The sequence below is a fragment of the Thermomyces lanuginosus genome, assembly GCF_041956635.1.
Source record: "Thermomyces lanuginosus strain ATCC 200065 unplaced genomic scaffold VTN49scaffold_29, whole genome shotgun sequence".
In the NCBI taxonomy this organism is placed as follows: domain Eukaryota; kingdom Fungi; phylum Ascomycota; class Eurotiomycetes; order Eurotiales; family Trichocomaceae; genus Thermomyces; species Thermomyces lanuginosus.
The window spans coordinates 448,930-462,586 of record NW_027192363.1 but is presented as its reverse complement, the minus strand read 5'-3'; the positions used below and the strand labels follow the sequence as shown (position 1 = coordinate 462,586).

General features: G+C 50.7%; 5 protein-coding genes and 1 non-coding gene across 6 annotated transcripts; 4 read left to right on the top strand and 2 right to left on the bottom strand.

Annotated features, from left to right (window-relative positions):
* Positions 1 to 1,329: 1,329 nt before the first annotated feature.
* VTN49DRAFT_t45 lies at positions 1,330 to 1,401 on the bottom strand. Its single transcript has one exon. It is a non-coding gene; the product is annotated as a tRNA-Val (tRNA).
* Positions 1,402 to 1,767: 366 nt separating this feature from the next.
* On the bottom strand, positions 1,768 to 3,612 carry VTN49DRAFT_3676 (uncharacterized protein; the record flags this gene model as incomplete). Its single annotated transcript, XM_069411538.1, has 4 exons — positions 1,768 to 2,246; positions 2,301 to 3,419; positions 3,485 to 3,529; positions 3,582 to 3,612. The coding sequence occupies 4 exons, from the start codon at positions 3,610 to 3,612 to the stop codon at positions 1,768 to 1,770; spliced, it is 1,674 nt and encodes a 557-aa protein (XP_069268147.1).
* A 424-nt stretch (positions 3,613 to 4,036) lies between these two features.
* On the top strand, positions 4,037 to 5,921 carry VTN49DRAFT_3675 (uncharacterized protein; the record flags this gene model as incomplete). The annotated part of the gene is made up of 3 exons (XM_069411537.1): positions 4,037 to 4,150; positions 4,204 to 5,229; positions 5,283 to 5,921. The coding sequence occupies 3 exons, from the start codon at positions 4,037 to 4,039 to the stop codon at positions 5,919 to 5,921; spliced, it is 1,779 nt and encodes a 592-aa protein (XP_069268146.1).
* Positions 5,922 to 6,229: 308 nt separating this feature from the next.
* VTN49DRAFT_3674 (uncharacterized protein) lies at positions 6,230 to 7,400 on the top strand (the record flags this gene model as incomplete). The annotated part of the gene is made up of 2 exons (XM_069411536.1): positions 6,230 to 6,379; positions 6,441 to 7,400. The coding sequence occupies 2 exons, from the start codon at positions 6,230 to 6,232 to the stop codon at positions 7,398 to 7,400; spliced, it is 1,110 nt and encodes a 369-aa protein (XP_069268145.1).
* Positions 7,401 to 8,153: 753 nt separating this feature from the next.
* VTN49DRAFT_3673 (uncharacterized protein) lies at positions 8,154 to 10,392 on the top strand (the record flags this gene model as incomplete). The annotated part of the gene is made up of 8 exons (XM_069411535.1): positions 8,154 to 8,870; positions 8,926 to 9,117; positions 9,167 to 9,339; positions 9,390 to 9,501; positions 9,562 to 9,622; positions 9,674 to 9,897; positions 9,951 to 10,087; positions 10,146 to 10,392. The coding sequence occupies 8 exons, from the start codon at positions 8,154 to 8,156 to the stop codon at positions 10,390 to 10,392; spliced, it is 1,863 nt and encodes a 620-aa protein (XP_069268144.1).
* A 543-nt stretch (positions 10,393 to 10,935) lies between these two features.
* On the top strand, positions 10,936 to 13,068 carry VTN49DRAFT_3672 (uncharacterized protein; the record flags this gene model as incomplete). Its single annotated transcript, XM_069411534.1, has 2 exons — positions 10,936 to 11,042; positions 11,103 to 13,068. 2 exons carry the CDS (start codon positions 10,936 to 10,938, stop codon positions 13,066 to 13,068), a joined length of 2,073 nt encoding a protein of 690 aa, XP_069268143.1.
* Positions 13,069 to 13,657: the final 589 nt, after the last annotated feature.

The following is a 13,657-nucleotide window of genomic DNA, read 5'->3' as shown; positions in this document are numbered from 1 at the left end:
ATGTCATGAATGCTCAGAAGTTTCGACTCAGCAAGCCTCAATTGTTTGACGATGACAAGCTCTGAGGGTACGATAGTCCGTAGGGAATTCAAGTGCACGTATGAAAAGCCGCAAAGTTGATACAATTAGCCGATACGTCACCTGTTGATTCTCCCTGGTCTCGTCCATGATCACAAATCGTCGTCAGTGTATACTTGAGGAGCTTTCTTTCGATTTTCTGCTTGCTATCATTTAGCAAAGAGCACATACCGAGCCGGATCGGGGAGGTCGGGCTCCTGGTCCGTGCAATCCAAATACGTTACGGCAACCGCAGGCACGTGTCTTGAGATTCTAAGTTGTCACGAAGTGGACATAGGCAGGATAAGGATCTGAGTTGATGAAATGCCCCACTCCGGGATTGAATATGACGAGAAAGGTTCTATCAATGATTCTTGAACAGGGCCTAACATCGATTTGACCGCAAGGACGGGCATAACCAAAACTGCAATTTCGATGGCCCCAATAGTCGGGCTAATTACCGGGGGCCTAACGTGTTGGCAAGGCTGCTGTGGCTCATTGGTGTGTTTTTTAAGAGGAGAGTTCGATCACTTTTTCCGAGTCAACGCCAACAGGGTCGTTCTACAATTGGATACCAAACGCTACTGTTTCCCATTTTCTTGAGGAAGATCAGAGTCGTCTTAATCGACATTAGCATATTCAACCAGCGTTTCGAAGCCGCAAGCGGACTCGTCGCAGAAAACAGGCACAGAAGCAGCGATCAATGCACTAACGTGCTGTCCTCCATTTTGTCGCTTCCAAGCTTTTTCGACCTTGACACAGGTAACGATGGATCCAAGTCGGGAGTCAAGTTCCTATTGTAAAGATGCCATTGCTTCCGGGTGGTTTTGCTGCCCGGTCCTGTTATGGTAGTTTTCATGAGGCTCGAGTGAATGTCAGCGTTCGGTTTTATATGTTTCTTCGCGGACCGCAAATATTATCCTGCTGTTCCACAAGTACTCTTCTCCGAAACGAGCAGTGGTGTGCTAGTTGGATTCCTCGAGGTGGCTTCTTCCCCTCAATAGCAATCATAAAGCGTCTCTTGTTAGAAGAAGCCTGGATGGTTCAACTCGTGGCTCTTCGCGGATGCTAAGCACTCAGGTGGCGATGGACACCACGATCACCATCAGCTGAGGACGACCAATTCTATTCTGTACCTAGCAACTATTATTATCTAGGTATTTAATTATCGTCAGTGATTTAACGCGAACAATTGCTGGTCATTGGGAGGGGATGAACCCGAGTGTATGAAGCAGGGCCTGCAGTGAGAAAAAAAATAATAAAAAACCCCTATAGTCGCACAGGGTTTTGATCCCTGGACCTTGTCGGTGTAAACGACACGCGCTTCCACTGCGCCATGCGACTGGACTCAGACTGCGAAGGTCCACTTTTATGGCTCATCAAAAAAATCTGAAAGGTGGGGAAACGAGCGCCAAATCATTGGCTGCTTTGTTCACCTATGTCTACTCCGTATGAGCGCCGACAACTTGTCCGTGCAAGAGAGGTGGTAGGTAAGATTTTTGTGTTTACGATGGGGAAGGAGGCTCATATCACCATATCCGCTGTCAATTAATGATTAAGTTCTGTATAAGTACTGCGTATTGGGAATGTAATGAACAGGCGCCAATCGTACACCAAGGTGGAATCAAAGTACCATGTGTGGTACTCTCGGGAGCTGAGACCTAATGACCCGCGCGGCGAACACCGCTCCGTTCTGTATATGCAGTCTTCTTATGCTCTCCGCCTCAGTTTCTGGTCCGCAAGATCCCGAATTTCCTGCACTGTTGGAACTGCTGCGGAAATGTCTTTCTTGCGGATCTCTTCGATTTCATCACCGATTTCCTTAATGGCGTTCTCGACCTCTTTCTCTGGATCAGAAGGGAGACCAAGTACCGGAGTACTGGTGTCCGTGTTGTCCGGATTTTTCTTCTCAGCAGGACGGTTACGTTTCTTCAACTGTGCAATGAGCAGGGATTTGGCTGGACTGGTAAAGATGATCAACCAAGCCGCGACACAGATGATTCCATAATAGTATACCCGACCCCACAGCTTGATTGTGTCAGTGAAAGACAAGATGACAAACGGAATGGCGGTAAAGGTCAGAATAAGCTGGGTAGTTGCCCACGACACAATGTCATAGTATGGTTTGAGCGGGGTAGGCTTTGTTCCATCTGGGGACAGGAAGAACGGTCTCACGTGTCGCCTGGAATCTATCTTGGTCTTAGTTTCTCATGAATGCTCGAGATTAGAAAAGAATGACTCACATTTGGCTGCCGTCTGGACGAAAGAGGCCAGAATGAAGGTCATATAGTACCCCGGGTAGAATCCATGCCACAGCGCGCTGGTAAAGAACGTGATCAGGGTCGCCCAGAAACCGGGTTTCTTGCCCTTCGGCGTCACACGAAGATAAACATAATGTCTCAGCCAGTGGGAGGTGTTTTTATTCCAGTTTTCCAGATATCCCTTCACGTTCTGTGCAGTTTCAAGTTTCCAGGGGTTGATGTTCTCGAGCCGATTCCAATACACCTTGCCCGTCTTCGGGTCGAAACCATTGTATCCCAACCCGGAGAGAATACATGATCCCTCCGTCAAGGTCCACGCAGCGTAGTATTTCGTACGCGCCGTGAATCCTAGCATATACAGTTGCCAAACGCGCCGCAAGAAAGAATATTTCCCATACTCATCACCCAACACGAAGCTGATGGGGTACATAACGTTCAGTTTCACGAAAACAAGGAGCCACACCAGCCCCATCACTGCTTTCCGGAAGGCATATCGGCCGCTGCGTGGAATTTTTCGTTTTTTTCGAGTAGGCGGCGCCTTTGATGGATCTGTCCCCGGAGGCACATCGAAAAGAGTAGTGTCAATCCAGCGACGGTAGTCCACATACTCAAAAGCTGGCCCAGCGAAAAGAGATGGAAAGAAAAGGACGTAGCCTGCGAAGTCCAAGACGCTTGGGAACTCTGTGATTGCGGAATATTTTTGAGAATCAGACAGTTCTGTCGGCGGCAAGCGTCCATCGTGCACGTTCCAGCAAAAAGCCGACAGCTTCATCACCAACACCATTTGAGCTCCGGTGATATCCATCACGCTGGGGTCATTGACCATTTGTCGGTAAATATGACTCAGCGACATATAGCCCATCAAGTAAGCAAATCCGATCCAGGGCATCAGTGATCCATCTATGTAGTAAGCGATCAAGTACGTTCCCACAGAACAGTACAGTAAGGTCCGCAACCCATCCCAGAGTTCAAACAAGCCGATAATATAGAAGATGGACACGGAAATGCTGAAGACATTTTTCTTCCAGGGCTGCGAGTCAGGAATCCGCTTCAAGATGGCGGCTAGGGGGTACGACAGGAGAAACGAGCCGATGAGTTTGACTGTCATAGAGTGTGGTCAACATTCGCTCGTTGATCGGCCAAAAAACCATAATCGAGGTGGTTACCTTCATCGGTCGAAGCTCCCAGAAGTCCCGCGACATACTTAAAAGCTGTCCGGAGTCAATCAGCGTCCTGTCTGCCTCAAAACAACGGGATACAGACGAGCGTCAATTGAAGCGCGGAGTGCGGTCATAGCTTAAAGCGATTCTTTATGCGCCCCGCAACCAGACATACGGCACTCCTAGAGAAACTAAAGAGGAGGAGAAATAGTAATAACGAACGGAAAGGAAAATTACATCGAATCGAAAGAAGAAGAGTATATAGTGAGAGCTTGGAGTGCCTGCCGTAGAGGACAAGAAAAAATTGGATTGTCATGCCGTCATGTGCCGGCGGATCTTCCAACCCACCGGAGAGCTTGGCCCAGTTCCGAGCGACACCCTACCTAAACAACAACACTACAGGAGGCTACTGGAATGCGGACCTGACAACTCATGCAGCACAGCAAATCTCCGCCTCGTTGATCCGCGCGATCGCTCGGTCATCTTCGTTTAACTACTGATCTGGATTCACACAAGCGGTGAAGCTTGTTGTCGTCGCCCTTTGGGCGAAGCTTCACCATGGACGTTGTCGCAGCTGTCTCCGGGTACATCACCCGGATGGTGACGGCAGGGGACTCACCCACAGCGGGCACATCGGCGAAAATGAAGATCTTGCTCCTGGACAGTGAGACCGTGGGCGCTCTCCGAGATTGGCTTGCCAAGAGCTGTTCTAATGGCTGATGCAGGTCTCGATCGTGTCGACGGCCGTAACACAGTCCGCTCTGCTGAACCATGAAGTGTATTTGGTCGACCGCCTCGACAATCAGGCGCGAGAGAAGATGCGACATTTGCGATGCCTCTGTTTCGTCCGTCCGTCGCCGGATTCGATCCAATTCCTGATCGACGAGTTACGGGATCCGAAATACGGGGAATACTACCTCTACTTTAGTAACATTATTCGCAAATCGTCGCTCGAAAGGTTAGCGGAGGCAGACGATCATGAAGTCGTTCGGGCGGTGCAGGAACATTATGCGGATTTTGTCGTCATTAACCCTGATCTGTGCTCTCTCAACTTGGGATTTCCGCGGCATCGCATTTGGAGTAATAGTCCCGATATTTGGAATGCCGATGCGCTGCAGAGGACAACAGAGGGTGTGATCGCATTACTTCTCGCCCTGAAGAAAAACCCATTGATTCGATATGAAAAAAACAGCCTGATGGCGAAAAAACTGGCAACCGAGATCCGTTACCAGCTCACCCAGGAAGAGCAACTCTTCAATTTCAGAAAGACTGACACGCCCCCCATCCTCCTCATCCTTGACCGACGAGACGATCCGATTACGCCGCTCCTGACACAGTGGACATACCAGGCAATGGTTCATGAGCTGATAGGCATCAATAATGGGAGAGTAGACCTGAGTGATGTTCCCGACATCCGCCCCGAACTGCGCGAGATTGTCCTATCTCAAGACCAGGATCCTTTCTTCAAGAAGAATATGTATCAAAATTTTGGTGACCTTGGAGGAAACATCAAAGACTATGTTGAACAGTACCAAGCCAAAACAAAAAACAACATGAACATCGAGTCAATCGCGGACATGAAGCGATTCGTCGAAGATTATCCCGAATTTCGCAAACTCTCGGGCAATGTTAGCAAACATGTCACTCTGGTCAGCGAACTCAGCAGGCGAGTTGGTGAGGATAATCTCTTGGACGTAAGCGAATTGGAGCAGAGCCTGGCTTGCAACGACAACCACACGAGTGATCTTCGGGTAAGAGCTCACAGTCCTGCTTGGTTTTACTATTTTTGTCTGACAGGGTTTAGTCTCTCCAACGGATAATTCAGCTCCCTAACGTTCCGGTTGAGAACAAGATTCGACTTGTAGCTCTCTATGCGATCAGATACGAGAAGCAGCCGAACAATTCGTTATCAGTACTTCTCGACCTCCTCACGACAGCTGGCAATGTCCCCGCGCACAGGGTCAATATCATACGAAAACTGCTCAGGTATCACCATTCTCTGCAGGCACCGCCTGTTGCTGGAGGATTCTCCGACCTTTTTGAGTCAACCTCGTTCTTCTCTGGAGCACGGGACCGATTCAAAGGTCTTAAAGGCGTCGAGAATGTCTATACGCAGCACTCTCCCCGTCTTGAGGTAACTCTACAGAACCTCATCAAAGGCAAGCTCAGGGAGCTGCAGTACCCATTCCTCGAGGGCGGTGGCCACACGAGGGACAAACCCCAGGATATTATCGTCTTCATGGTGGGCGGGGCGACCTACGAAGAGGCGAAAACAGTGGCTCAGGTCAATGCCAGCTCGCCAGGTGTTCGGGTCGTTTTGGCCGGCACCACCATCCATAATAGCACGACGTTTTTGGAAGAAGTGGAAGATGCGGTCAACAATTGGCCGGAGCCGACTCCTACAAGTGCCGCTGGTCGATTACGAAGAGAGGCAGGTCGATGAAATTCAGGACGAGGCTGGTATTATTGGGAATGACTTGTGATCGTTTGTGGATGAAGGATTTACAGTGTATTTTGTACATACATTTCGTTTGTAAGCTGATGTAGCCGATATGTACCTCTGGGTATCTGAGGACCGTATGGACGATGCCATTCCAATTCCGTATTAAGTTGTAGTAATCGTACGGTACTGACAGTACTGTATGTTCCTTACGGGCTCACCGTAATAGTATTCCAGACTAAACTGAAATAGGGTTAGGCTGTATGCGTTTACATGCATAGGTACCAAAGGTAGGTAAGGTCTCGCAGGGAATGCCGATGACAATATGTGCAGCGTGCAATCGCCATCACGCCCAAGACGACAAGATGTCTTCGTCCACTTTAGGCGATTCTGGGGTCCAACTTCCGCTGTCGACCGATCCTCCCGGCCCACATAATCCGCCGCAGAAGGCTGTTTGGCTGGTACGGTGTTTATTAATGGCATCATAATCGCGACGGCAAAGCTGATTACCCCTCTGTCTAGATCTTCGGTGCAACAGGACACATTGGCCGATCTCTTGTCAAGGCGGCGCTCCTTCACGGTGACCAGGTTGCTGCTGTCGGCCAGACTTTAGAGGACAGTTATGAGTCGATGCAGCGCCTCCAAGCAGAGAACGAAAGTTGTCTGGGATTGCTTTGCGATGTTCGTGCTCGTCAAACGGTGCAGGATGTGATCGAGAAAACTATGGGACACTTTGGAAGAATTGACATCATTGCCAACTGTGCTGGTTACGGCGTTATTGGTGCGTGCGAGGACCAAGATGATTTCGACATCCGGAACCAATTCGAGACAAATTTCATGGGAACATTGAATATCATTCAGCTTTCACTTCCGTACTTCCGTCACAGAGGCGGGGGAAGGTACATAATCTTCAGTTCTGTTTCTGGGACTTTGGGCGTCCCGGGCATGGGACCCTATTGCGCATCTAAATACGCCGTGGAAGGGTTGATGGAAAGCATGCACTACGAGGTGGACCGGTTCAATATCAAAGGAACTTTAGTGGAACCGGGGCATATTCGACGTGACGACGTGAGGGATCCCCAAACGTCGTCAACTACCGGCGATGCCGCAGCCATGAAACCTCTACCTTCCTACGGTCATTTCTTGATCAAACCGATCAGTGAGCCATACCGAACGAGCACCTCGCCTGCGGGCCATGCGAGGCGCATGTTGCAGTGGCTCGGGGATAAGCAGCCTGTCAGCGCTGTGAAAGCTGCAGAACTCGTGTGGCAGCTTGGACATTGCTCGTTCCCACCGTTGAGGTTGTTACTTGGGTCATACGCGGTGAAGAGTATACGTGATCGCTCAAAGTGTATTCTCGAAGAAATTGAAGATTGGAAGCATTTAAGCTTCCCTGTATCAGACCCGGTTGCTACAAGAGATCCAAATCCGGAGGACAAGTCTGAGGAGAGCGGTGGCGAGCCCTCCACAACACCTGGATGAGTGTCGGAGCAAGAGGGTATTTCGCCAATACGGAGCTTTATTTGTTTGCGCCCGGTTATTATGCCGCTACCGGCCAAGGATGCTGGCGATTTCATGGGCAGCCCTGCTTTGCGCAAATGCCCAATTATGAGAGATCCAAGACTTTCGGCCACTGTCGTAGCGCCTACTACATACTGCATGTCCGATTTTCCTTTGGAGGTCTCGAACTTGCATCGACGCATGAGCTTTGGGAGGACCGGACGTTAACATCGTCCGCAGTGCCTTCTAGGAAGATGGGATTAAGTCCCAGATCATGATGTCAGATATCCGAACATTTAATGGTGAACCTCAGCTAGGCATACCTCCCTAAGCTTGCATGGATAACGCAATTACAGACTCGTTACACAATACAATGTTATTTTACTAGTTTCTTACTTATTCAGGCTTAGTTCAGTAGGTATCAAGCGAACCGCGTTCACTACGCGTAGACTGAAGGAGAGTCGATCGACACTCTATGGACTCAGCCTGACTGGATCTTGAATTATGATTATCTAACTTGGTTTGCGGTTGAGCAGTCTATGTGAGTCCAAAGCGCGGGTCTCCGAAACCCCGGAATAGACTTGAACGACGTTTCACAAGCCACCAGATGGAAACAAACACCAGTTGATGACATTTCTGCACCCTGCTTTCACTCGAGTATTCCACATCAGTTTGGCACAAAATAAGGCGCTCACAGTTCGGTCACCACTCTGCATCACACGCCGAGTGACCACGATGAATGCTGAAGACTCGGATCCCGAGCTCAAAGCTGCTATCGCGGCATCTTTACAAGACAATGCGCCGCAGCGGCAGTCTGGTCGTAAGCCTGTTGAGTCCGAAGTCGTCGACTTAACAGGAGATTCGGACAATGAACAGCAGAACACTGTGAATTTAGTGGACAGTGACGAGGAAGATGAAGACCTCAAACGGGCCATCGCATTGTCTCTGCAGGAGGCTAATTCCCAAGGGCCGCCGGCTGCAGGGGATGGAAAGGATAGTAATGAAAGTCCAAAGGCCCCTCTGACAAAAACCGAGGCGGCGACTCCCTCAGCTTTTGGCATTCCAGGTCTCGACCGCAAGAAACTAGAAGAGGAGCGTCTGGCACGGGTCGCCAAACGGAAGGCCAGTATGGCTGTTTCACCGCCGCCAATAAATCGACAATCAAAAATGCCTAGAGAAGATGCGCGCTCTACAAAGATAGGCGGGGGAAACACGAGTGGAGAGCCTACGGCAGCACCCGGCATACAGTTCCCACGTGGTGAAGTGAGGAAGACTTGGGCCTTTGGCTGCCCCCGTGAGGCCGACATCAAAATTGAGGAAGTCCTTCAGCGTGGAGACCTCGAGCTGGCCATCTTAAGTTCTTTTCAATGGGACATGGAATGGCTGTTCAGTAAACTGAATACCAGGAGCACTCGATTCCTGCTGGTCATGCAGGCGAAAGATGAGGCTACAGTCTGTATCTGAAAGATGGCTTCCATCGGATTGTACTGACGAGTAAACCGGGCAGAAACACCAGTATGAAAAGGAAATAGCAGACATACCCAACCTGAGACTCTGTTTCCCGCCAATGGATGGACAAGTGAACTGCATGCATTCGAAACTGATGCTGCTGTTCCACCCAACCTACCTCCGCATCGTGGTGCCGAGCGCCAATCTCGTCCCATACGATTGGGGTGAGTCTGGAGGGATCATGGAGAATGTACTCATAGCCGTCCGGCAGGTTGAATTAATACGTGCTGACCAGGTAGATTGTCTTTCTTATCGACTTGCCCAAGAGAACATCTGAAACTTTTAAGCCAACTCCATTCTACGAAGATCTCGTGTACTTTCTTCGTCAGAGCACGTTGCAAGAGAACATCATCGTCAAACTGTCGACCTTTGACTTTACGGAAACAGCGCGTTACGCATTCGTCCATACAATGTTGGTCACCTTAACAACCTTTTGGGTCGTTCTTGGTCTAACGGAAGTAGAGGAGGATCGCATACGGGCGACGCGTGCCACCAAACAGGACACCCTGGCCTCGCCCGTGCCGTGTCCCGAATGGGCCTTGCAACCGAGCAAGAAATACAAGTTGACTATGTTGTATGTCCGGCCAAATATGTCAGTTAAGTCATGGGAATGCTGATGCGTTGGCAACACCAGACATCTTCTGTGGGCTCTCTAAACGAAGATTTCCTTCGACACCTCTACCGCTCCGCCCAAGGTCTGCTTGATTCTATTGAGTACGTTAGAGGCAATATTCTAACTCGAACAGGCCAACCTTCCGAACCCAAACCAACATCGACTGGCACCAGCCAATTCATAAACAACTTCCGAGCCTACTACCCATCTCAACAAACTGTTCATCGGTCCAAAGGTGGCCCTATGAACGCTGGGACCATCTGTTTCCAGGAGAAATGGTTCCTTGGGCCAAAGTTTCCCCGATCCGTGATGCGGGACTGTGTCAGCCGTAGAGAGGGCTTACTGATGCACAACAAAGTCAGTCTTGTTGGCACGAACGCCGAGAAGAGGCACTGACTGACCTGTTTCAGATACTTTTTGCTCGTTTCCGAAAGCCAGTCTCATTCCGGCCCACATCAACAGAGAAGGATGCAGAAGAAGGCCAAGAAAACAAAGCTTGTGCAGCATGGGCGTACGTCGGAAGCGCGAACCTCTCTGAAAGCGCATGGTATATACTTCTCTCCTGTCTTTCATGCCTGATACGCTGACATGACATACTTTTCCAGGGGCAAACTTGTTCAAGATCGCGTGACGAAGAAGCCCAAACTGAACTGCCGGAACTGGGAGTGCGGAGTGATCGTACCAGTTACTTCATCAACGTCATCTGCCGTGACGGCAGACCAGGGTGACGTCGACCGTGAGGCTGATTTTGCCAGTATCTTTGATGCTACCATTCCAGTGCCAATGAAGGTTCCGGGGGAAAAGTATCGTGAAGACGGTGGATTAAAGCCGTGGTATGGAATGATGTTCTAGATGTGTGTATAATCTCATGCCCATCCCTTCGTAACCACTGGGGGTATCTTTGTCCTTTGTGTAGCTAAAGGATTATGCCATAAGTTGTAGCACAATATGCCAGTACGAGTACATAGAAGCTCTCCACCTCATCGTACTTTCTCCAAGCACCTATTAAAGTGTCATCTCTTGGAAGAAGGCTGAACAGTTTCAATTTCCCAAACTCTCAGGATCAACGCCATTGGGCGATCAATCATTTTATGGACCTAGATAGTTGCCCTGAAGTCATTTCTGAACTCTGTTTTTCCCGATGGCCTTCACTACGATTCCTAAAGATTGTCGCTGAGTTCTCTGATTCGGCATGAATATCACCTTGCAGCCTGTACTCCAGTACCTGTGTTACGGATGACATATCAATGTTATCAAAGTTAATTGGAACGCAGAAAAGTTAGATTACGACTTTCACGTGATGCGTTGACCCTTAATCAGTTTGCAGATTCTGAGTCGAATCAAAAAGCCTACGATCACCAATCAGTATGAGAAATTCATGCTGAATTCGTCGCAATGATGGCCTTGAGAGTGAATTCCTCGGCCGTGTTGCGCAGGGGTTATACCCCTCAGGTGCGGAGGCTGCTTCAATGCCGGCGACTGGCAACGGTCTCCGACACTCAGTACGCAGAACCCTGTCTCTACCGTGCAAGAACAAGGACTGATGTGATTTCCTCTTGCAGGCCGTATGATGTCGTGGTGGTTGGCGGTGGACATGCTGGGACAGAGGCGTGCGCCGCTGCAGCCCGTGCCGGCGTTCGGACAGCTCTTGTCACTCCCTCAATCCATAACATCGGAGTATGCTCCTGTAATCCTAGCTTTGGCGGCATCGGCAAAGGTACAATACTCAAGGAAATTGATGCGCTGGATGGTCTGGCCGGGAGAATCGTCGATAAGGCGGGGATTATGTTTCGCGTGTTGAATCGATCTAAAGGTCCGGCGGTTTGGGGTCCTCGCGCGCAGATCGATCGTGATCTGTACAAAAAGTATATGCGAGAAGAGCTGCTTGCAACAAAAAACCTAAACATTCTGGAGGCAAAGGTGGAGGACATTGTAGTTTCGCGGGAGAATCTCGGAGACGACCCGCAAGTCAAGGGAAAGATTGTTGGCGTGAGGCTGGATTCGGGCCAGGTGATTCCGACAAACCGCGTGATTATCACAACGGGAACGTTTCTGGGTGGCGAGATTCATATTGGGATGAAGACCTTCCCGTCCGGGCGGATGGGCGAAGCTGCTACATTCGGCCTGAGCAAGTCGCTCCGCGATGCTGGTTTCCAATTGGGACGGCTAAAGACTGGTACGCCGCCTCGGCTCGATAAAAAGACCATTGACTTCGCGCCGCTGGAAATTCAGCGTGGCGACTCTCCGCCGCTACCTTTTTCATACATGAATGAGACAGTGCAGATCGGAGATGAAGGGCAGGTGCACTGCTGGTTGACGTACACCAACGAGGCGTCGCACGAGATCGTTCGGGCTAACCTCGACAAGTCTATACACATCCGAGAGACGGTCAAGGGGCCCCGGTATTGCCCTTCGCTTGAATCCAAGATACTCCGCTTCAAGGATAAACCCCGGCATCAGGTGTGGTTGGAGCCGGAAGGATTGGAGCCCAATAACATCATCTATCCGAACGGCATTTCCATGACGATTCCCGAGGAGGCACAGGAAGCGTTACTGCGGACCATCCGTGGACTAGAGAACGTTCGGATGCTACAGCCGGCCTACGGCGTGGAATACGATTACGTGGACCCTCGCAATTTGAAACCGACGCTCGAAACCAAACCAATCAGCGGGCTATATCTAGCTGGCCAGATCAATGGTACGACCGGTTATGAGGAAGCCGCCGGCCAGGGCATCCTGGCCGGCATCAATGCGGCCCTGGCTGTCAAGGGTGCCCCGCCGTTTATCATGAGTAGAGCGGATGGGTACATTGGGATTATGGTGGACGACCTCATCACCAAGGGAGTGTCGGAGCCGTACCGCATGTTCACGTCTCGCAGCGAGTTCCGTATCTCAGCACGGTCGGACAATGCGGATCTCCGGCTGACACCAAGGGGCCGCGTTGCGGGCGTTGTATCGGATGCCCGGTGGCGGCACTTCACCAATACCAAGGCACAGATCGAGGAGCTAAAGGGTCTGCTCGAAAACACCGTGATGACATCCAGCCAGTGGTCACGCATGGGCTTCCCGACGCGTGTGGACACATCCTTCCGGTCTGCGCTGGAGATGCTGTGCGTGAAGCAGGTCTCCATCGACCAGCTCATCCCCCACATTGCACGTCCCGATGGCGTCGGCGCCGGGTACACGCCATCCTCATTCCCGGAAGAGATCAAGCGACGCGTAACGATCGAGGCGCAGTACGCACCGTACGTCAGACGTCAGACACTGCTGGCCCAGCGGTTCGCTCGGGAGGAGAACATGCAAATCCCACGCGATCTGGACTACAGCAAAGTGCACGGCCTGAGCACGGAGGAACGTCACGCCTTGGAGCGTGTCCGCCCCGAGAATCTGGGGATGGCACGCCGGATCGAAGGCGTGACCCCGGCTGGTGCATTGCGACTGATGATGCACTTGCGCAGAAACAGGGAGCACACCCGGGACGCTATGAATGATGATCATCACGAGGAGATTTCGCTTCCAGCCATGTAATTCTATCATGTACCATAGACTTGTTTGTTGTACCTTGCATGATTGGCGCCGGGTGTTTGGCGGGGGGTTTGCAAACACAATTCTCACTTGTACATGGAAGGCAAAGGGACAGGGAATCAAGTTCATCATGGATAGGATCGAGTAGTCCAGCTTCTCAGTGTCAGATTCATGATTGATGCTTCACTCCGCGGAATTCGAAGAATCCACTCCCCTCCTCCAAGAAGTCGAGAACTTGAGCTGAAACGCAGATCTTCCCTTTTCTTCCCCTTTCTCACCGGTATGAACCTTGTAAATGGTGATCGACGATTGCAATGATAGCGCACGGCCATTGTGGAATACGGGTTGTTTCGGAAACTGAGATTTGGTTTTTTTTTTTTTTTTCCCTAGTCCCTGGGGAGCACTGCTCGTTGCGGTGAACGCATGTGCTTGCTCAACCTGTTGAGCTCCAAAGCTGTCCGGTGGGACTTTTTCGCCATCCACCAGAGGCGCCAACCCGAGGTTGGCCGCGTTGGGATGGCAATCACATGTGTATGGTGTGTGTGTGTGTGTGTGTGTGTGTGTGTGTGTGTGTGTGTGTGTGTGTGTGTAG